Raw genomic sequence first — 25,171 nt, 5'->3', positions numbered from 1 at the left:
GATTTGGAGGAACGATGAAGAAGACAGGCAGGTTTCTGAGGCAGGGGTTCGTCTTGAAGAGGGTGAAAGCGGCTTGGCAGTAAGATTATCTTGCCGCTAAATCGACGTCCCTTTCGCAGACACGCGCGAATAGCCGTAATCGAAATTGCTCCCCTTCCTCCTTTTCCTTTCTCTCTGCCTTTGTTGGAACAGAAATATCGCGAGTAGAATGCATTTGCATTTATAATAAACGCCAGCTACTGTGCACAGTCTGTCCGTCTCGCTATTATACCGTTTCGTTATAATCCGCTGTTCCTCTCTAGGGTCGTAATCCCGACGGCGAAAAAAGAGGGTTGGTGTTCAGTACGTTGTAAGACTTTGCACAGAGGAACGTAGATTTACGCTTTAAGAGACATTTTGCGTTTATAAAGAATATGCAATCTAAGGAAAAAGAAGAGTTGGGCTCTTTTTATTATTGTTCATTCTTCATAGTTATTTATATTATCATTTGAGATTCATCTGAGATTTCACATTTGGAGATTTGTCAAACGCTACGAAATATAAAAATGATAAATATTGTCAATTATTTGTTGAAAAAGTTTTTTTCTTTCTACGACTCTTCTTTATTTCCCCGTCTTTAGCTCCTTCTCTTTTTCTCCAAAGATAATGCACCTTGGGTAGGTGGCTGATTAAATGGTCGATTCTTGTGACGTAACAAGGGGTGATTCCAGTAGTATAGCGGTAATGTCGCGTAGAGGGGCTAATCGTGCGAAACTCATGTGTCCCTTGGTATTTCGGTCAGCGAAGAAGATAAAGAATTATCGCTGTATGTGAAAGGAATAGGGGGACACGGGATATACGAGCGAATGCCATTCTACAAAAGAAAAGCGATAGTCTGTCGCAAGACATTCCGCTAGTGTCGAATTCGAGAGCGAGTTTCAAAGATCTTACAGCATGGATTTTCAATGTCGAAGATAATTCTAGCGTCGAATGACTGCATATCCAATGACGGTATTTCATTTGCGTTGCATTTTGCGTTGCATTTTGCGTCTCCTTCGCGTTAGTTCATTATATATAGGATAAGTATTGAAAAATAAGAAAATAATAAGAATCTTTACAAAATTTCTTCCTCTTGTTATATTTTCTTAATACGATGTTTTTAAACTTTGCGAGATGTAGTATCAATATTTTTTTATAAAACACAATGAACAAAATAAGATGAGAGAGAAAGATTTGTGCAACCTCTCATGTCCTCATTAAGTCAATTTGGAGAGAAAAATATTCAAGATAAATAAGGATAATCCATTGCAACGTCTTAAAGCTGCAGCTGCAGATAGATCGTTAGTATTAACTTGAAGCATCTTTTGGCCATATTGGCCATATCACTGATGTTGGATAAATGAAGATGACACAGAACAAAGAAGAGAAAGAGAGAAAAATGTATATCTCGTACATCGGCCGGGCATTATTACGCATGGCCGAAATAAATGTCGGAGAAAGTGTCGGAGAGAGAGAGAGAGAGAGACGTATCGAGATGCACGCATGCACGCATAGCCGAGAGCAAGGAGAGACAGGCAGAGCTGCGAGTACGCGGTGCAAGTGAAGGAGAAAGAGCAAAGTGCACGTCGGCAATAAGGCGGTCTCGATCGAGGTGAAGAGACGGGGGAAGGAGAGATGTACCGAAGGGAGAGAAGCAGAGAAGCCGACGAGGAACAGGGAACGAGAGGATGAGAGATGGAGAACGAATAGAGGTGGTTGGATAGAGAGAAAGGCCAAACGGGGTGTCGGGAGCGGGACACGACGGAAGAGAAGGGAGGACGGACACGTCGAGAGGTGGAGGTTGTAGTGGAGGTTCGAGTGGTTCAGTTGTAGCGGCACCGTGGCTGAGATCGGATGCGCGTCACCTTCGTTTTCCTTCCGGTGACTCGCGTGTCGCGCGGCCACGCGCGCGTGACCTCTTCCGCGTTCCGTCGCGTCGCGTCGCGTCTCGATCTCCTTAACTGACTAGGCGCGTCTGATCAGGCGCGCGGTTCCTCCACTGATTTTGCCCGGCGCCGGGCCGCGCCGCGCCGGCCTTCCGTTTTCACCGCGAACGCGCCAAACTTTCCACACGACCGCTGCGTGCTCTATCTCGTCGTTGAGTCCCGATTTGAAAATTAAAAAAAAAAATTGAAGGAGCAGAGACGAACGGTGCACTTTTTATCGTAATTATACAATTGAAAAAAAAAAACGCGCTTAAATCGGGTTCAACGTGGAAGCTTCGGAAATCGGTAGTTCCGTTTCGAAGGTTTTTCGTCGACTTCGATCGCGTGAAAAGAAGGCTTATGTGCGAAAGAAAGCTTATGTAGAAATGCAGAGGTAGGCACGATGATACTTGCGTTGTCGTGCACTCACGGAATTATATCCCGCGAAAAGTCGTGCGTGATGTGCAGCACGGCATGCCGAAAGCGAGACGGCTTGGGCGCGCCGGTGTGTACGGGTAACCAACCTGCGAGGTTAACGTTATGGTAACGTGAATCGATCGCCTTGATTTTCGTTCTCCCTCCATAACATCTGTCACGGCAAGAACTTCGCGGTCGAACGTTACGAGAACCGTGTTTAGCTCGTGCGAACGTGTTGCGAGTTGCGAGTGAATCTGTCGAGGTGGATTCGAAATTCGTCAAATTTTAGCGAATATTTTAATATACAACGTCGACATTTTTCTACGGTTGCGAGTGCTGGATTTTTTTTGAAAAACTCTTGCCCGGTTTTGAAGTTTCCGTTCTCTCGCGAAAGGACACGTGAAGAGAGAGAGAGAGAGAGAGAGAGAGAGAGAGAGAGAGAGAGAGAGAAAGTGAATGAAAAGGGTTGACTTTGCTGCGTATCATGAATACGACGTATCCGTCGTTTCCGAGAATCACCGGCCGGCAATTACGCGCTGTCGATTGCGACAGAGAAGCACTATAATTGAAAAGGATACGATCGAAACTTGGACGGAATTGTGATAAATGCTCGTTCCTACTCCGCAGGACGGTCAGATCGAACGAAATTAAAATTAAAATTGATCGAACACGCGACAGATTTTTATTCTTACGGAGAATCGCAAAAAAAAAGCGTTAACCGTTCTTAAATACATATCAGTATACTACGGTAGTATCATGGCTAGTGACGATAGACAAAGACAAATTCATTCTGTGATATGATCTTTTTTTACGCGCTTTTAAGACGAGCGGTGTGAGAACTTTTATTTGCACTTGGAAATTAAATTGGTAATCATCATTTTGAAAGGACGGACGATAATGTACACTTTAAATACATGAAAGCGCAGTTGACATTATCTCCAAATGCATCGAACAAAAGTGCAAAGGTTAACGACCTCGTTGTTCGAATCGTAAAGACCTCTCTCTTTCATAGCTTCGCGAAGAAAGTTTGAAATCTCAGGGAGAGAGAAATGGCCAAAACGTAGACGCTGTGCAACGCGCGGATTATATCGATGCGATGTCGAACGAGAAAAAGAGGATCGCGAGTAAATCGGAGCCTCGTCGCGGTGCTGGAACTTAAGGGAGTGCATCAACGGCAGGATAATGTGAAAGCATACATATAAAATTAACAAAGCACCGCGTAGCGTTATATAGGAGAGAATAATGGAGTCTCGTATGCTTGCATACGGCGACGAGAAATATCGAGGAAATAAGGCTCGGTAGTCGGGATTGACAACAATGTCTAGATCAGGCAAGGACCCGGTGCAGAAGTGCCACTCGGATCCGGGCGCAGCCGGCGCTTCATGCAGCCTAAGCAGGCGGATCTCACGGAGACAAGTGCCGTGCATTCCATCCTCGCCGAATACACGCAAGTGTGTATTAACCTTGGACGGATACAGTTACGTGATCGGTGAGTGAAGACGCGATAATGTCTCGAATATATGTACGGTAATGGAATAATAAATGCACGTGAATATAACGTGCGCGTACAATAGTAACACGTAACAATGATAATTTCGTACGTGCGAGACGCTTATCGCAAGAATCTTACGAAATGAAAAGGTTGATCCGCGCGGTAATAAGGTACCCTGAATTAAAATTTACGAAACGATGATGGCAGCGTCCCTTCTTTTTTTATCAATGAAAAGTATAAATTAAAATAACGACAAAATTAGATTTTTATTTTTAAAACGCGTCTTTATAAATAGAATTATAAGTCATTGTTGTGTTTAGCTCGTTCAAATGCTCCGAATGCTCCGAATGCTCCGAAATTTAATCTAATTCAGCTATCGCGAATAAAAATTAAAAATTCTATGAAAGCTTTATTCTCAACTTTTTCTGTTTTTATTCAGCCATATTATATTAAATTTTATAATTTTTTTTGCCGAATTAAATCGTCGTTTTGATTTTATTTTCGCCAAAGATTTAATTTACAACTACGTGAGCTTAATTCACGCGACAACACATTCGTGCCGTTCTGAGGCTTTCCCGTTATGCAGTTTTGTTATCCCGAAGGATAATTAGCAATTTAGAGCTCGCCGCAAGATGTAACGTGGTTACATTATCGTTATGCGAGTTTACGACTGCTGTACTCACATATTAATGTCTCTTGTGTCCCTGCTGTTTTAGAATATGCGCGCGCTTAAGCTCGGCTTTAGAATCTATAAATACATGAATATGCCGACAAGTTAATGAATTATAATATATTTGTAGATTATCAATTATTCAAGTGTGTGAGATGAAAAATTACTCCAATTAATTTCCTAAATAATAAATAATAAATTTATATATAATTTGATAAAACTAGTTTTAAGTTTTCAAATATAAAGCGTGACTTTGCTCGCACGATTTTTATATAATATCGTATTTAATCGATTAGTGATTTCTATTTAATTTGTATTTTAATTACATCTTTTATGAATTTGAGGGCGAAAACTTGTGTAGAATTTAATTTGCATTCAAAGAAGTTTCAACAAACTAAAAAGAAGTTCAAACACGATAGCTTTTTAATTGTAAAACAAAAAACGTTAATTGCGTTGTCACATACATACGTATGTCTGAAATTTGCTCTTACACTAATTAGACAACTTATATAACAAAGGATTCATTTATGTGCGATAAGTTTAACATTCCGAGTTCGCCGACTTAATGAACCCAAGCATGCGTGAACAACGGGAGGTCTTGTTTCTGAATTCACACAAAGTTTTACGTTAGTTGTGCTACAGTTTTTTCTTTTATTTAGTAACATCAGTTACTGCGAGTAATTACTCTATGTAAGATCAGTAACACGTCGGTAACGATATCCTTTGATGAAATTTATCCAGCTTATATAGTTTATCGTCGGAAAATTCAAAGCATTTCATATACTTGGACTACAATTAACATTTCTATTGTTTCGTTATATTTTTCTCATAGAAGAAAATGGTGTTGTTATGAAGAATGCAAATTTGATAAAAATTCACATATACTCAAAATTTGTAACACACTGTTGAAATAGCTTCAGTCGCGATGAAACAAAACTTATTGTTCTACAGTCTCTCGAATAAAAAGCAAAAAAGGTTACAGTCTGTGCGGGCGCAACGTGTATCGATCTCCTATGTGTACTCTCGCGGAAGTTTTATATTTTCGCGATCGCCACGAAAAAAAGCCATAGGTCCCTCAGGTCCAATTATAGGTTTCCTATGTTCGAAACTTTTAAAATATCGGAAAGCCTACGTGTTACCAAACATTCTTCGCAAAATTAATATTTGCATATTTCTGCTCGCGAGAATAAAATGATTATATGACACTTTGACTTTAGAACTTTTGCGATGTTTATTTGAAAAATTTCTACTTATCGAATTTTATTTATTAATTCCATTTACTTAAATTATGCACCGTCTATATACAATTTTTGGATTTAATCGTCTCGCAAAGTTTAGATAGAATATGGACAGAGATTTGTCAAGAAATGTATATATATATATATACATGTACGGTCGGAGATTCTTTGCAGATAAGATAAATTATTGGCGGAAATCTGTCCAGAAGCGACGATCGTTTAAAATAAAAGTTGCACGCGAGTGTGCATTATTCATAAACGAAAGTTGGCTCGACGCTTTTCTTCCGTGTCGCATGTAACACATAATATGATTATTTTCGCATTATTCGTCGCGATAAAGCGACGATTATTAGAGAGCGAGCGCACCGAATGAGCGCGACAAATGGCCCAGGCATTCAATCTAATTTCGAATGAATCCGACATTTCTCCGGCTCATTCGGTAGCCAGAATACAGTCTCGATGTAATTATAATCTCGCTATTAATAATTAACGACTGCGCCGGCATGCATATATTTCATCTCGCTGCGCGTCTCGTATATATGCATATACGTATCGCGTGTGTAATGATCGCGAGAGGCGCGTAATGTATCGGACATTCAACCGAAAAAGCCACACGCGAACGTGCGAGGGCAGTTATTAAGAATTATGCAAATCCGGAGCGTTGGTTGCGCTCGGTGCAGAGCGACAGAGCGCTTTGCACTTATCTCGCATGCATTAATGCGGCAGAAAACAAGAGCGAAACGTGTTTGCGTCCCTTCCCGGTTAATCTTATTTTTCTCCCGGGATATACAACGAGCGGGCAAGAGAGAACGCGTGTTAATGCGGACCGTATACATATACGTAGATGGGGTTTCGAGCCGCTACTGCGACTCGAGACTCGACGTAACTCGAAAACTACTATCATCAAAGCGAATTCAAAAGAGGTCGTTTGCAAAAAGAAAACGGGTCGCCCGCGATCAAAGACGTATGTATGCACGCTTGCTTCTGTAAAGACTTTCATTTTTGTCATTCACTTATACATATATTTCTGCTCTTTTTCTATGTGTTTTCCCGCTTCGAAGAGTCTCATTAACGAATTTTCTTCGTTAACGATCCGAACTCAACGAATATGCGAATATTTATGTATGCATTTTAAAAATACACTTCTTTCCTTTTCCGAAACATTTTTTGCAAAGCATCTTGAATGTGAACGTTTCTCGCTGGAAAATCTCTTAATCCGTCTAGTCTTTAGCTGTCGCAAAAGTTTGAGGTCGGAAATGAGAAGCATTTAAAGAGATTAATGTCTTTTATCAGCGTCGATCTTTGCATCGCTTTTCTCACACTCGATTTAACTCTCGACTTTTCCGCCTGATTGCGAGAAAATTAGTTTAATCGTTATTTGTGACAAAATTGTATTTGCGCGATTAAATTTCTTTGAACGCGCTTATTCGTTTCCTATTCTAATAGAAGAGGCGAAGAGATGTAATAGAATTGTCGCGGCATCTTCAATCTAAGGATTTAATTAATCCTGTGACATTTGGCGGAAGAGAGGGGGTTCCATGTTCTATTTTCGTGCTCGATCTCTGTTATCACGAATCGTAATGTCATTTATCAATTTATTGTGACATTAGCCATCGCAAGAGTACGCAGTTATGATTAACGCATGAATCAATTAATTAAGTTATACGAGTATAAGAGAGACAGTCAAATTAATGCGTTATTTTTTTGCGCGCGAGATAAAAAAGTCGAACATCAATTTAATAACGCCAGTTTTATAATTGCATGTAATATATATATATATATATATATATATATATATATGTAATTGTGCGTACGATACATTTATTTGTATATAACAATGCAAGTTGGATAGCTAAAATCTACAAATGGTCGAGTTTCTCGCCAATTGGCAGAACGACATTAATTGCTCCCGTCCCAAGTATCGTTACAATGATCGTTCAATGTTTACATATATCCGCTAACATCCACTTATTCGATCGATCCTACATAAATGTCGTGTTTTACTCGATCAATTAATTACCCATCTCGAATTGCTCTTGTATGATTTACGGAACATAACAAATGCATATATAGTTATATGTGTGTTTCCGTTCAGAAAGCCTTCAAAATATCAATCGGTTTTTTTTTTTTTTTTTTTATAAATGTATATATATTCTCTTTGTTATAATATATATATATGTTATATATATTCTCTTTGTTATTTCTATTCTCGTTCGACTTAACTCGATCTCGATTAGTTCTAATTGTTGATCATGATCGATCATCAAAGAATAATTGTTACGATAATTTGATAAAAGAAATAAAGAGGAGAAAAATGGACATTAAAGCGAAACAGTCGAATTATCGCAGTCTCAATCTCTCGTCGAAATGTAAAAGGATATTCATTGCTTGTATTGTAATTAAGTTGACTTATCGTAATATTTCGTGCATTTACTTTTTGATATGCTATTGGTTAACTTTCCGTTCATTTTTTGTATCGAGTAGGAGTGCGGTTGTAGACAGAAAATCGTATATAAATAGAAAAAGAAAAAAAGAGTTCTGTGACGTTTGCCTTGACACTCGAAATACCAATGCCTTTTCACTCGATGTATGTAACCAATCGAAATCTGTGTCGTTGAGTTTGCAAAAAAAAAGGACAAGAAATAAAAAATATTGATTTTTCTTCGCTTATTATTAGTTAAATTGTTTTGAAGTAACATCTTCTGGAAGAAACGAACGTTGATCTTCGAGCAAGTTATTTGCCATTTCCCTTGAGAAAAAAAGAGAATAACTTCGACAAAGCTTTCCTCGCTGTCATGGCGAATAACTCATGCTATTTTTATTTTACTTATACTTAGTTTTATACAAGTCAATTTTGAATAGATAGGGATAAAAAAAGAGAGAAAAAGGTTGAAAGAGACATGCGCGACATCGCGACATAACTAATTTATTCTATGAAATTAAAAGATCGAGACACATTTGTACATTATATTCTTTTATTTAAAACAATAATCATTTTAGATTGAAAAAATGATTTGGCATGTAAAACAATGTGAAAAGATGTAAATGGCTTTTTGTGTCACTTCTCTCTAACGAGTCTTCGCGAATCAATGACCGTCGCTGCTCGTCAGCACATACACTAGTAACACGGAAAATCATTTTGATACGACTGGAATCACGTTCAGCACACTTGTATTTTGATTCACAATGTATTTTCTCTAGCTGAGTAATGACACGAAAGTGGTCCACTTTAATAGGAAGAAGGATTCTAATCGTTTGACCTCGTTTTAAATCACGGCGAGTTTAGTTTCCGTTTGTTTCCAGAAGCATCGCGACTAGAGATCTGCGCACGTGCCATTACGGTTCGATGAATTCTCCTATTATTTCGGAAATAAAACCCTTCCATCGCTTTAGCAATATCTATTGTACGAGATAGTATTGACGTTTACCCCTTACCATATACTTGTCATCAAACTGGAAATTAGACAATGTTCAAAAAACTCTACACATATTCACATTATAGAAGTGCGATGACCGATAGTTTCGAAAAACATTTTAAATATTTGACGATTGAATTTATTTATTGGAGAAAATATTGATTCCAGATTTACTCACTCAGCTCGTCCCTTCAGTTAAATCTGAATCAGAAATTATTTAACAACTTTAGTAAGGGCTTTATTTAAGAGCTAAGATTAAGTTAATATTTATATCTAATAAGGACTGTGTCGCTGATGCTCAAAATAGTTTATCTATAACGCGCATTTCGCGTTCATCAAAGTGGAAACATACCTCAACGAATTCTTGCATTAGAAGAGAGGGAAACTGGTCAAATACTAGTAAGAGCTCCGAACTTGCTGCGGACCGTAAAACGACTACACGAAGTGCGACTAAACTTGGAGAATAATTCTGTTCACGTCAGTCGCACCACTGGGATTTGTTTTACTGGGAATTTTACGAAGACTTTAAATTTGTTAGAGTTCGAGGCAAAATTTAAAATTCACTGATACATCTTGAGCAGTTTTTTTTTAAATCGTAATCAGTGTGTTATTTAACAATGAAAATTATTAGCATTCTAGAATATCTTGTAACGAAAAAACCTCTCGAGATATATTCGCATATATGTTTAAATGTGTATTTAAAAATTCGTAATTTTTTCACATTTTATATGAAATTATTGGTCGAAAAATTTAATACAAATCCATACTTGAAATTTTTATTCGATAAGTGTTTAGTTCTTATATAAACATACATCTTACACATATGATTTTCGCAGATTGATCACTTTGAAATTAAAAAAAATTATTGAGATTCATTAATACGTTGCGCAATATGTTTGTTAATAATCTACAAAATACGAATATACATGTATATTCAAATTATGTAAAATAATATCTAAAATAATTAATATAAATATGTTTAAATTACAATAATGTCCAAATAATTAATAATTTTAAAAATTGCTTTGTGAAAATTTTTTTTTATTATTTCTTTACTAAACAGATATTTAATCTAAAAAATTGCACAATTTTTGAAAAGAAAAACGATTTTTCCTTAATATATTTTTTTATAAAATCTAATTAAAATAAATTATAAACATAATAATATTGAAACATTACACACACATGTATAATATTTATCATAAACACATATATCTGACAATTATTATAGATTGTTATAGATATTTGAAATATTTTAATATAAAATTAAAAATACTTTAATATTTGTATATTTATATGTGTATATTTATTATGTTATATACATGGATAGAAAATAAATCACTGAAAACTGCAAAGCTATTATAAAAATGAACAATTAATTTTATACTTACAAATAATAAATTAATAATTTAATAATTTATAATTGTTATCTCACAAGCATTGTCTCAGCATCGACGTTGCCCAGGTCTCTCTCTTGTTCGTCCTTTGCTATTTTTTTCAAGATATTCACTCGTAAAAGCATGATTAATTACGATTGCGCGCACTAATTAGGAAAATACGACGATTGCGAATTGCGACACCAGATCTTAATTGAAGCGCGCTTTATTATATTGCGATATAGGAGACAACGCGAAAACTGATCCGCGCAGCGCTCGAAAATTGCGAGATTAAATTCACGCGCAATTCATTTATGGCGACGCTAATTGTTAGCAAATAGTTTGAAGACTATTATTTTTTTGTATTATAACATTTAGGAGAATATATTATAAATACATAAATAAACGAATTAAAATTAAATAATTATAAGTAGAATACAATATTCAGAAAATTATTGTTGATTATTACTCGCTGGATAGATTTGATTCGCTAAGTCATTTAAAATACATATTTTAATAAATAGCCGATGGTCGATACAAACATCGATTTTTTATGACACATTTAATAAATATCAAGTACGCGAATGATGATGTACGATTGCAACTAAATACGTTGAAATACTGTTCGATTCGAAATCAATCCTTTCTGTATACGCGATGTTGTGTTAGTGATTGAAAATGATAAATTGATTCGATATCGTGCAATATTAAAGTCGAATTAATGGCTAATGAGACGACGTGTAAAATATGTAAACATCTTGTTAAAAATATACAATCCAGAATTTTGTATTATCAGTACACTTAACTCTCACGTGAAACATATGTATATTTTAATGAATTGTCATTATCTGAGTACGCTCATATATATAAATATTGTTAATCACGAAATTGAATCGAGCAAGTTAATAACTGTTATTAAGGTATTATTGCGTTTAAAATCTCCTTTAATACTTGGCACGATATTTCGAAAGATAATGAGATATATGAAGCGCTTTACGACGTTTACGAATCTCGCTTAGCGAACGACAAGGTCGATATAAGTATATATATATAAACACGATAGCGCGCTTTAGAGTAGAGGAGGAGTTGGGAAATAACTAAATAGAGAAGAATTAACTATTATTCGTTCCTTTCCACGATGTATATATAACATTACGAGCTATTGTTGCTGCGGCTTTGTTATTTTCACATTCTTTCGATTTACCCGAACAGTACTAAAAGATATTTGAACAAGCTCGTTCTTTTGTCAACTAAGTACGATTTTATTAATCCGTGCGATTAACTTTTGTAAAAATTAATCGCGCAGGTTAATAATTGTTCGTAAGGTATACCATTGCGTTTGAAACCTCTTTAGTAATTTCCACGATATTTCAAAAGATAATGCGACACACCATAGAGAGTGTCTCGTTCCTTCGAGTCTCACGGAGCAAATAACAAAGCCGTATCAACAATAGCGCGCAATGTATACATCGTGGAAAGGAACGAATAATAACGAATTCTCCCACTGTGCAAATGGTCCTCCTACTCTTCTTCACTCTTTATAGCCCGCTATCGTTTATATATCGCGAATCGTGATGTCCTTGTCATTCACACGACGATACTCGTATACGGAAAGATGTACTTCGTACGTCGTCATGTTATCTTGCGATATACTCGGAACACATCTCCCAATCACGATTACATTAATTCGCACACTTACAAGTAATACAATTCAATTAAAGCATTTCTTTTGTGAGATTTACACTGCTTGTAAATCAATTGTAATAAAAGATACACATTTTGTATCTCAACTAATTATTAATACAATTTTAATGCGGGCAATATCGAAATCAAGTTCAATTATCGTTTTCAGTTATTAACAAAACTTTGTATGTGTTGATTTGAATCGAGCGGCAATATGTATTACAATCACTTTTAATCACATAAGTCAGATATTTCATAATTGCATAGGAAAAATTTGACGTTTGCACTTTAGTGGCTTGTTAAAACGTGTATTTTACGTGATTTTTTTTATCAATCTATAGAAAATAATCAACAAAGTGGCATCATTTTTGGATATTGTGTTTTCTACATGTATATATTTGTATTTACTTGTAACATATTTATTTATTAACTTACATTTTGATATAATGCAATCTATTTATTATTAATTACCATCTGTTAACATTAGAGATAACATTGCCAAACGAATCGTATAGCTTCGTACGATTGTTTTATTCTCTTCTATAATTAAAATATAATTAAAATATAATAAAATAAACGTACGAGCTTGCGGGTTAATATCGCGAGTGATATGCAAAGTATTCTGTTGATTATTGTGCGCGCGTAATTAACTGAACTGTATTGTTTCGAGTGTCGTGATAAAGTAGCAAAGGATGAACAAAAAAGGGAAAGAAGGCTCAGAGAGCAGGCGGAACAGCCGTGAGATAAATAATTTTTATAATTAATTATTTGTTACATGAAAAATTAATCGCTCATTTATCTCTGTGACACAATGATATATTTGACATTATTGTGTACTGTGTACTATATGTAAAGTATTTTAGATATTATTTTAAAATATTTTAAGTATTTCTAATAAATGTCACACATATATATTTTATTTTAATATATTGTGTATTTAGGATATATATTTTTTATGCATAATACTTTTTAAAAATTTATATCATAAAAAAATTTTTTTTTGCAAATTATATAAATTCTTTTATATTAAATATTTGTTTAAAAAACAGATGCTAAAAATTTAACTGCGCGAATATACAATAATTATTTCTTCCAAATTATTAATGATTTTGGATATTGCTTTATATACATATATAATATGGATATGTTGTATTTATATTTCATAAATCAATAACATATTCAGTATTATAATTCCGCATCCTATCGGAAAGTTCTAATTTGTTTAAATTTTGAATTAATTTACAAATATTATATTACGATACATCTTATTAAATCGCAGTCCAAACATTTATATACTAACTTTATAAAAAGTTCGACTATTAGAAACTAACACGTGAAAAAGTAATATGTAATAAATGTAATCGAAGATATATGAAGAGACTATTGTTAGCTAGCAAGATTGCTCGATCGTGTTTTATCTTTTCCAATTTCTCTTTTTTTACTGCAGTATTCTATACAAAGGCAAGTTAGATAACATTATATTGCAAGTTTGTACTGATATTTTTCGCGATATTTTTACTTGTGTGGCGGTTTAATCTTTACACTTCGGTAGATTGAAATAATGTTTTTACGCATTGTGTTTACATCGTTGTATGTATCCAAAGTGCTGTAATGTAAAGACAATTAGAAGAAAATTAGTTCTATAAATAACATAAAAAACGAATTTCTCATTGCGAAATATATATATTTTATATTTTGATAAGCGCGAACAAGTTAATTAAGTGCCGAGCGCGGTAAACAGTGTACTGATTATTTCATATATACATACATATTCCTTATTTATTTTGATATTTTTTAAATTTGTTTCTTATTTATTTCGTACATTTTGATCCTTTTCCTAGTGTAGGATTATCTTCAGCAATTGTCAAAATTTTATGTAGCGTGGATTGTCAATACAAAATCATATAAATGATATATAACCTCATAAGATTAAATGCTGAAATAAATAATATATAAAAAAATAATCAGCCCACACTATTTATCGCACCCGGCTCTTAATTAACTCGTTCGTTCTTACCAAAATAATTCATATCATAACCTTTTACTTAATTCTAATATGTATTTTATTTGCCTTGTAAAATAAACGCTAATTGCGTTAACTTGTATTTGCAAAACTCTTGAAACTCGACTGGATTATTCAGTGTACTTTAATTGGCTGACGCACTCGCGAATTATACAGCATTTCACGAATATTATCGATAATGGAAAATATCGAGTAGCTATTTAAACTCGTGAAGTTAATTTAAATTGAAACACTTAATAACTAACCAACAATAAGCGCGAGTACCTTTTTGAGCAAGGTAGCAATATAATAAACAACAAAAATGCCAGAGCACGCGTATGTGTATATGTACCTATAGTTAAACCTTTTAAAAGCAATTTTGACTTTTGCAATTAGCTGATTGTGCATTAAGACGTGAGATATAATGACTGCTACGATCGTGCAATGTACACGCAACACGACGAATTCGTTCGACTCATCGTGGAAGCTTGTCTGAAAATCAAGATTTTTACCTGAAACTCATTTAACTTTTGCAATACGATAGCCCCTCTTTCTCTCTGATGTTACACGATGTAAAAAATTTATAGGGCAGCTATGGTAGAGCTTTATTTTATCATAGTATATGAGTCTCTCTTGTTTTCATTTTTGATACAACAATTTTCAAATAATTTCGCCACTCAATAATATTTTCTCATCATGTTATTTTATTGACAAAGGATTGTTTCTAATTTTACTTTTATGCCAAAATTTTTAAAACGATAGATGTATGCATGAAAATTCTGTGTTATTTCAATATTGATAATCACTCTTAATACATGATTTTGCTCTCGCGAAGATGTATCTCGAAGATGAAATTGAAATAACATCGGAGAAGCGCATGTAGAGAATTCGACGACACTCATTTTCAGTAGACTTTATCGACTTCCGCGGAGACCCAGTGATTAAACGAGTGGAAGTTTGCCAGTACGGCAAACGATTTATTGCCAATAGTAGGTAGGCGACGTTTTGACGTCGGGAATTTGCCTTCTCGAGATAAATGCTCTTGCTTGTGACGGAAATGCAAGAATAATAAAATTTACAAGAATAAGTCCGGTCAAATTATGTAGACACATATGTAGATATGTGTGTCTATGCTTAAAGAGCTATCTGTTATCGATTTAAAGAGAATTCCGTTTTTCCCTTTCTCGACGATCATTATGTAAATCATACGTGCAGCATCGTCGAGAGATCTAAGACAATTTCTTTTTTTTAAGAGATACGGTTTACGTCATTATAAAGTTCTATTATATCTCACATTTCTATCGAAAATAAGGAATCACAATATATAATAAATAAATATTCTGTAGATATGTATTTCTGTATTAATAAGATTTCGCGTAATGTCCTCTTTAAAACTATTTATACTTGTTATTTTATCGCAATAATTCATCGTAGAGAGACTTCGCGTTATTATCTTAGCAAATGAAAAAACTTTAAAGATATAAAAACATATTCGGTATGCAAATAAAAATAAAAAGCGAATAAGAAAAGAATTGTGTTTTCAAGATTTATCAGATATTCACGATACTTTTTCCGATCATCTCAGTCACGATAAAAGTTCGCAAGTTTATGCTAGAGTGATCGAGGACAATAAATCATTTTCCTATTACGACAGTATGTTTGAAACATCTTCTGTTCGAGAGTATATAATATCGATGTTCCTTGCCAAATGTATAATTCATTTTGAAAGCGCAACGGGGAATAAATGCTGCGGGTCGATGATTCCATCCGATCAACAATCCGTTTATCATCTATACTAATCGCGATTATCGGATTGTCGCAAATCTTGGAAATTTATTCGTGTGTATATTAAAGGGCAATATCTGTTTAAAATGCTCGATTTTTCATTTATAGCGTAATATTTTAATCGCATCCATATTAGTCTTTGGAATTAAACTTTGAACTGAGTTTTAATAAACTTTGTAAAAGATGTTAATAAGTATATAGTATGCAGTTTTTTAGACAAGAGAATTTCTTTGTGACAAGAATTTACATTTTTTCATTTATTGTGAACATTTTGCCCTTTTCAATTGTGTCGTTACCACTTTTTTATTTGCAGCATTTTTAACCAGAATAGCATGACAGTCGGTTATTACGCGTAAAGGTTAACTGCAAGAATTTTAATATCGAGATGGTCAGTTGCTGGGGAAATAGCATTGTGCTGTCAATGACACAATTTTTATGATCTACGCGCTATAAAATAATGTTGATATGAATATGTCTAAGAGACGTTGCAGTGCGTCAGTTTTTTATTTTCGCAGGCATTATTAAAGAAAGTGTTACTTTATTACAAAATAATAAATCACATTACAGAGTTTATATTTACATTTACATGTTTTGATGTTTTCCCACGTATCATTAAGTATCGCGTTTCTAGACTCGTACACAGTTGTTTGTTCAGCGTATATATCAAGATTGAGTTAATCGGTTCGATCGTGGAAAGATACTATATTCACCTTTAAGGAATGGTAGAACACGTTTCTCTGTGGATTAAGATGTCGCCGTCTAATCGGATTCAGACCGAGTATTGACGCGAATACAAAGAAGGTGACGTAAAACTAAGGATGGGTAAAATGTGATCTCGATAGAATATATATCTTGGAAGATTATTTTGTCGAACCTCGTCCGCGTCATTTGATTCTGTTGCCAATCTCTCGTGAAGATTCTCGCATACTCAGATATTTTTCCATCCAATTGAGATTAGATACATAAATTGGTTCTCCAATTTCGCCATTCGAACCTGATGAATTATCGATTAGTTCGCTAAGACGAAATAAACTTTGCATCTTGAACAATATTCTCTCCCCACGCACGTAAAATAAAAAAAAAAGAAAGTCTATAATTGCATGCGATGAATCTAATTGTAAACGAGAACTTTGACATTTCTGATGTGCACGTTAGAAAATAATTATTCCGCTACAAACGACATTTATGACATGCACACGGCATTTATATCGTATTTCTGAATTCGACGTTTTCTGCAACGCGCTCTATATTTGTATCTATAAAGGAAGAGTTTAACATTGACGTCATTAATAATTATAATTAATGGAATCAAGAGAGAGTGACATCTGGGGATAATTAGTAGCGTAGATCCTTATCGTAATATTATGTGAATATAACGAACAAGTTTCTCATTAATTTTAATTATTTTAACAATTTTTATATTTTTTATTTATACAATGTTAATAAAAGAGATAATGATAGTAGAATTATTTGAAGGGAAGCAACATATTCCATTGCAGCATTAGAAATTAGAACCATCGAAACGTTTGCTGGGACGATGACATTATTCAGCGCAAATGTTTTGCTGAAAAAAAAAATACAAAGATATAAGATCAAGTTCTTTTTGCAGTTGCGTTATTTGAAATGTATATGTATTAATGATGTTAATATATTAATTAGTTACTTAAGATTACTACTTACTTTTGTTTTACTTGGGCGCCCACGCTCGTTATTTTAACCATGCCGTTCTCGAATTGCGTTAAATTTTTAGTTAAATCAACTTTTTGTATATCTGTGTCTGAAAAATTTATCAGTAATATCACTTCTTCTTTACTCGTTTTTCGTAGGACGCATAATACGGTGTTGTTTATAACGTCGGTGGTCAATGATCCAAATTTGAGCGCGTCCGATGTATTACGTAGCTCTGTCAAAGCGCGATAGACACGATAGTGAGATTCGTTCACAAACTTTTCTACTACCAAATTTACGTCAATATAATTTTCGTGAACCGGTAACCATGTCTTCTTAGCTTTACTGAAACCTGTGAAAGTTAATAAAAAATAATAAGTGACGAAGTAGCACAAGATTTTATATCGCGAATTTTGTAGGCATTTTTTCACAATTTAAAGTGTTTGATTTCCGAAACATTCAATTTGCACATTATTAATAAATGAAATTTCTTCCAGTATCTATAATCGAGAGTGTGTATGTATATACATATACCTGCGTTAACGTCAAAACTCCATTGGAATGGTGTGCGAGCGGGATCGCGAGAACGACTTTGGTACTTTTCTTCGCCCGCGTTACAAGCTTGAGGATCCTGTGTATCGTTCCAACTTATGTCCATTTTATCAACCATCCCTATTTCTTCGCCATAGTAGGTGACTGCTACACCTGGCAATATCATGGCTAACATTGTCATCTGATCGGTTCTCCCGGGGAAACGCGAAGCGATACGATTATTATCGTGATTTCCCATCTACAATTACGAATATTTTGTTCACTTGTAGATTATACAAAGTATTGGCCATTTTGTGTGTGTGTGCGTAAATTAAAGTATCGCTCAGCATGCAATTGTGTAATCGTTGTAATGCAGTTGTCATTGAAATACGCTTCAAATTATATATTATAACGCATTTACATTGATTATATTATTATGTACTGAATTACTGCAATCGTGCATTTTTTAAATGCCATTTGTGGCTTGGCTTTAATCGTCGAAGCGTTTAATATCATTAAACAATTCTTGATTCACACTCGGATCTTTTTTATAATTTATGCTTATCACAAACATAATTATTAAATTAACGCGAACAGTAGTTAACATGCATTTATTATACATGTATATTGCAAATTAAATTCAATAACGTAAATTTAAATATTTGAAAAATTTTCGCGTTCGAATAATTTTAAATGGATTTACATTTTGTCGTTATAATTGCTATTAAACTTTCCTCTATCAACGAAAAGAATTTTAATAATAATATTTTGCGACAAGTTATCGGATTGAATAATTTCCAAGTTAAATATTTTCGTATTATTGTGTGATACAAAATTATGAAGTAGATGGGAATAACGTTTATTTACCACCCAGTTAGCGACGCCACCGTTGGGAATTCCCTTCATCCAATCATCTATTATATTTTTAAACATAGTAGCATTCGAAGCGTTATTCGCCTTCGTGATAAAATTAAAGTTGAAAGGAATATGGGAACCGTAATTGTAATATTTAATAGTGTTTTCTAATGTGGTGTATGCTTCAGTCATCATCACCTGGTGTATGCAAACAAAAAGATGAATTATTGTAAATTAATATAATTCTAATAAAATATAATATCGAAGTATATATAATGCGTTAAATTAATTTTAACTTTTTAAAAAACATATATTATTGTACGTAGTATATGGAACGTTAAAAGTAAAAAATACAACCTTTTCGCTTGTATTATATTGATCAGCATATTCGTCTAAAATCCTCCTCCAGCTTTGCACCAATTCGTACGTCTCTGGCAGATCCTTGGTCAATACGTGATTTAGATAGTCGTGATCATCTTTCGTCACGCCTTCTTTACCGCTTTTAGGTTCGTCTAAAGTGTAATTTGCTTCAAAAAGATACGGTACCGCGTCCACGCGAAATCCGTCCACGCCTTTCCTCAACCAAAACAAGATAACTTCCTAAAGCGACAAATGAACATACAGATGATTTAATAATTGCATTCCGTATATATCTGCGCCGTGAATCTTCTCTTTAATCGAGGAATATTGCCGGTTTAATAACTCCTCGTAAAATATAATTATACCTTCATTTCCTCTTGTACATCGGGATTAGTATAATTCAAATCTGGCTGCCTTTTGTGAAATTGATGAAGGTACCATTGGTTGCGGGTTAAATTGTAAGACCAAGCCCGGCCACCGAACAAACTTATCCAGTTATTGGGTGGCGATGTATTATTATCTTCTCCATCTGCCCATATATAATAGTGTTCATATTTGCCTGTACGATTTATGCTCTCTCGAAACCAATAATGCTCGTCGGAAGTATGATTAGGCACGAGATCGAGTATAACCTGGGAATTTAAATGAAAATTACATATTAATAAAATTCGATGAAATTGTCACTGGTATTTAAACCGTTCGCTTTAAAATGGACTTATTTGTCTAGGCCGACGCAAAAATTTTATTTTTGATTACCTTCAATCCAAGTTCTTTAGCGCGTGTTAAAAGATTTTGAAAATCCGACATTGTGCCGAATATTTTGTCGATATCTTTGAAATCCGAAATATCGTACCCAAAATCGACCATTGGACTTCGATTGATAGGTGACAGCCATATCGCTCCTACTCCAGATGTCACAAAATGTTCGAGTTTACTCGTTACACCTATTACGAACGGAAAAAGATTGATACGTGAATGACAGTATTGTAATTTTGTGATAACGTGACTTTCAACGTTTAACTGTATAAAAGACTTGCTGTCTGATCAACTGTGATTTTTCAACGTGATAAAAATAATTCATGTAAAATATTTATACAAAACGATAATCTTTTATAGAATTATAATTTAAATAAAGTGTTTAAATTATAATAAGAAAATTTTTATGAAACCCTTTTGAAATAATACGTAACATTAGTAAATATTGTATATGTATATATACTATCAGATAAGAATTTTTATCATGGAAAGATTATGAAGAACATGGAGACTTGCAGTGCAATTTCAATGGAGTTCATTTATTATATTTTACGTCGCATTTTTTCCGATTTTATATATTGTTTAACAAGATTTACGATGTAAAAATTATCGTAATATTTAACGTTATGGGTATTTTATGCTAATTTATTTAAACTTGTTTTAAATCATGAATAATGAATAATGAATAATAACACATATCAGCAACGTTAATGATTAAGAATAAACGCACACACATAAAAACATTTGAATATAATAACAGAGAAAATACAGATAGAATCGAGCAAAATTATGCGAAGAGAGTTGCAGTAAATCGGAATGAGATGAGGAAGAAAACAGAGAGGAAAATAAATTCAAATATATTATTTAAATTTATACAGCGACTTTAACGAGAATTAGATAAAGTTTTGATTTTATCGCAATATTTATATTGCAAATGCAACGTGTCACAGAACTGTCACGGGTAAATCCACTATGACAATGGAAGTTACGTTCCCGTTACGAAATTGTTTTGTCTCGACGGACGATGTGTAATTACGCTAGGCAGGCGCGTTACAGCGTCATTTTCATCGATGCTTATCGCGAAAATCATTACGTGGTGGAAGACGAGGCGTATAGAAGAGGCCGAAAGAGAGGTAAATTCAATGCAATCTGTTTCGTCGAGAGCACCTGATTCGTTCTCTCTTACCTTTGAGATCACCAACACCGTCATTGTCAGAGTCCATAAAACTACGAGGATAAATCTGATAGAAAACCGTGTGGTTCCACCATCCTCGGTTCAGGATCTCCCCCGAGATGAGGGTGGTCGTCAACAGCAGACACGAGAGGATGATGTGGTGCCGCGACACGAGCATCTTCACGATTACGTAGCGCGTTTCTCGACGTCGTAGTATATATGTGAAGCGGACGATGTTGGTAGAAAGAAGGTGCTTTATCGAGTGAATCGGAAAAATCGCACGGTCTCGCGATAATTGTCATGTCGTCCGTGGGGGAGGTAGCACTTATCCAGGGTTGGCCGGTATATAATAGATTGCAGATAACGATGCGTTGTTTCGCGCAAACATCATTCCATAAAGTGATATGATTTCTCCGAAGGATGACAATGAAACGCAAGCTGGGTAAGAAAACGGCCACAAAAGATTCTCCAATTTTTCTTACCGTCCGTATCAGAAAAACAGAGACAACTTAAATAGGAATACACATTTTAATTTTCAGAAATTCAGTTAATTCACGTTAATCATATTATTCGCATAATTGATTTCTCAGTCTGAGAACAAGCCTTTAGATTTGTGAGGATCTGTTACAGAGATTTTACTTTCCGCGCGATTAATTGCGGCAATTTCTTTTTGATTTGATTACATTCTCGTTCGATAAGCATTTTTCATTTTAAGATTTCTCTTACGAGGAAATTTAATTACGGATTGAATTACTGGTTCGTTTATCGAAAATTAAAGGATCTCACTTTTAATTAAGTCGCGGGCAATTTTTTCCCCAAGAAAAGTTTCAAGTCTAATTATTCTATGAACTTGGAGCTTATAATTAATGGGAAGGGCGTGAACGCTTTAACTATACAAGACAACATACATTGCACACATATGACAAAATTATGTTCGCGAGAGATATTGCGTGTTTCTCTACCATTTACAACATTATCAGTGATACAAAGATAATTATAGGCGATATCTATTGCGGTATTATCGGGCATGACACTTATTGTGATACTGAAATGTAGATATAGATTCTCACACACACACACACACACACACAGATTAATCTTCATGAAATCAAGACTATCATCAATAAAATATCCTGATCATATATAATCACATATTATGCGTTTTTAAATCATTTTATACTTATTAATTATATTAAACCATATATTTTATTTTAGATACTGTGTTTATACATTTTAAATTTGTAAAATATTTAAATGATTAAATTATTAAAAATACTTTAACTATTACTTCCAATGTCATTATTATATATTATTTTGCTTTTAGAGCATACGAATGAGTGATAGGACGCGTTTATTGATTAAAATTATGTTATAGTGATATGATTTGTAATATAACAACGTTTCGTAATATATTCTAGAACATATAGTGCATTATATACACATGGAGATATATAGAATGGTCAACGAAACTGTGTAAAATCACGTGAGAGAAAAGTCAATATTCCTTTTTAAATAATATCTTTTTAAACTTGATACATATAACTCAAACACAGATTTCACTTTCCAAATTGCGACTTATTCAATAATTGCGTTATAAATTTTATAGGAAGTAATTATAATCTGGTTTGTTGTAAGTCTAACGACATTGCATATCGATCACGGTTTTTATCTTAACAACTTTTATGATAAATTAGATAAGGGATTGATAGACAACAGGAAATTGAATCAGAGGGATATCAGGTAAAAAGACTCGATTATAATGGTATTAAATGTCACTTAAAAATTCAATTTTTACAAAAATAAACTTTTGCATAACTTATACAAACTTGAGAATTTTGTGTATCGATTACCGTTTCGTAATGTACATATATTCCGCAAAATTTGTAGTCGGCACCGGTTATTTAAGTGGAGAGCGTCGCAACGACGAAAATAATCTTTATTCTCGGAGAACCGTGCAAAAGTTTTGACATTCTTTCTTTCTTCCCTCTCTTAAACTTTGAATTTTCATTAAATAATTGCAACTCTTGTATAACCCGCTGCCACACGCGAGAGAGCTAAAGTTTTTCCTAGTATAACGCAGTTGTGAAGAAAGTTCAAGATAGAATTATTGCATTGTTGATTGCATTGTTAGAAACAGATAGAATTAAATCATAATATAGGTTTTTTTTATTTTCATTTAATATAATAGCCGGAATTATAAATAAATAAAGAAGTGTTTAACAAAGCGCGTCGTCAATTATTATATTAGGATCTTGAATAAGTTTCCATCGGTTTTTTTTAAAGTAAATAAAAGACATTGGTTATTGATGCAAGAACAAAGAATCATTTATTCGAAGTATTGCCCATCAGAAGTTACAACATTTTCCCACTTTTTACGCAAAAGATGGATTCTACGGTAGAAAAATTCCTGGTCTTTTGAAACGATCCAGTCATCAAGCCATTTTTTGATATTTTCATAAAAAGTGAACCGCTGTCCAGAAAAGGCTGACTGCATCGATCGAAATAAATGGTAATCTGATGAAGCTATGTCTGGTGAATACGGCGAGTAAGATAGGACTTCTCAGTTTAGTCGTTCCAAAGTTTCCTTAAATGATTTGTGGTTCTATGAAAAATAATCTTATCATGTTTTGTAGCGTATTTTGGTCTTTTTTAATGCAATGCTTGATTTAATTTCATTAATTGTTGTTTATAATGATAAGCTTTCAGAAGCAATCGGTGACCTTCAGCAGCACTTTTTTTGATTTTGAAGAAATACAATATTTCCTGCAAATGCTCTTTTTTGGTGCAAAATTTTCTATTTTAGATGACTAAATAACCACATTGTTGAACGCTTCAGTGAACTGTCATATATTCAAAATGAAGTTTGATTCAAGTACTTTCATACACATATAATGCTAATTTCAAATTAATGTAAATTTATTTACTTACGCCATCTCTTGGAAAATGAAAACTTATTCAAGATCCTAATATTTTAAATATGAATTTCAATTCATATTTTATACAATACATATACATAACATTCAATATAAAACAATGTTATTATATTGTCTTTGTAGCGAAAAAATGCGGACAAGTAGTAAATGCAACACGAAATGCACAAAGTGCAATAATCAATGTTAATGAGTGTATATATAAAAATCTAAATATATTGCGGGATTCAATCCATTGATTAATCCATGGATATCCATGCAAATTCATATTTATACAGTTTCGGAATACCAGGCAACTTGAAATACATTCTTCAATACATACAATTTAAAAAATTAAATTTCTCCGTTGTGCAACAGAAATGCGACAAATTTGAGTTTTGAATATGCCATGCAGCAAGCTTTCTCTCTCTCTCTCTCTCTCTCTCTTCGTTGTATTTGCGATAATTATATGCGGATACTGCAAATCTACATTATTAAATGGGGAGAAGGGTTTACAGCTTACTAAAATACAAATACAGATATCAGTGTCATGTAAAGATCAACGCGAATTAATATTTTAGGCAAAAGTAGAAAGTATTATCTATTTGAGATTTTACATTACGATTATATCAATTTTAGTACTGTTTCTTTATTTATTTATTAATCGCAAACATATTGAAATTAAATGTATGGAGAACGTGGGAATTTTATTTATCCATATGTTGATGTTATATGCATGGATAACTCTTTTCCATAATTTCTTTTGTTTAATGTCAAAATTGGTCAGGTGAAAAATAAAAGTAGCATAGTATTAGGATCGATTAAAATTATTAGTTTAAAAAAGACATTTTTTTTAATAAATCTTTTATGCGAGAACTAATTTATAATTAATATTA

At 33.7% G+C, this 25,171-nt stretch overlaps 2 protein-coding genes across 10 annotated transcripts in view; one reads left to right on the top strand and one right to left on the bottom strand.

Annotated features, from left to right (window-relative positions):
• Positions 1–25,171, top strand: part of LOC114933091 (dual specificity calcium/calmodulin-dependent 3',5'-cyclic nucleotide phosphodiesterase 1) — a 99,596-nt gene that overhangs the window by 39,214 nt on the left and 35,211 nt on the right. For 3 of the 9 annotated variants that reach the window (XM_029305549.2, XM_029305548.2, XM_029305543.2), the window contains exon 1: positions 1,851–3,849. The exons of 5 other annotated variants lie outside the window; for them this stretch is intronic. In XM_029305549.2, the coding sequence (XP_029161382.1) occupies positions 3,678–3,849 (172 nt within the window). In that variant the 5' untranslated portion in view covers positions 1,851–3,677. Of the gene's footprint in view, positions 1–1,849; positions 3,850–25,171 lie in introns of those variants that run through there. One more of the 9 variants, XM_029305541.2, reaches the window with a different exon arrangement.
• Positions 17,407–21,633, bottom strand: AGLU2 (alpha glucosidase 2). The gene is made up of 8 exons (XM_029305550.2): positions 21,379–21,633; positions 20,193–20,380; positions 19,802–20,068; positions 19,434–19,676; positions 19,089–19,274; positions 18,225–18,480; positions 17,703–18,042; positions 17,407–17,586 (listed from the first exon to the last, which is right to left on the bottom strand). Exons 1-8 carry the CDS (start codon positions 21,542–21,544, stop codon positions 17,448–17,450), a joined length of 1,785 nt encoding a protein of 594 aa, XP_029161383.1. The 5' UTR covers positions 21,545–21,633; the 3' UTR covers positions 17,407–17,447.

The sequence above is a fragment of the Nylanderia fulva genome, unplaced genomic scaffold, assembly GCF_048542155.1.
Source record: "Nylanderia fulva isolate GAGA-0341 unplaced genomic scaffold, ASM4854215v1 Scaffold29, whole genome shotgun sequence".
In the NCBI taxonomy this organism is placed as follows: Eukaryota; Metazoa; Arthropoda; class Insecta; order Hymenoptera; family Formicidae; genus Nylanderia; species Nylanderia fulva.
This window is presented reverse-complemented; position numbering and strand designations above follow the sequence as displayed.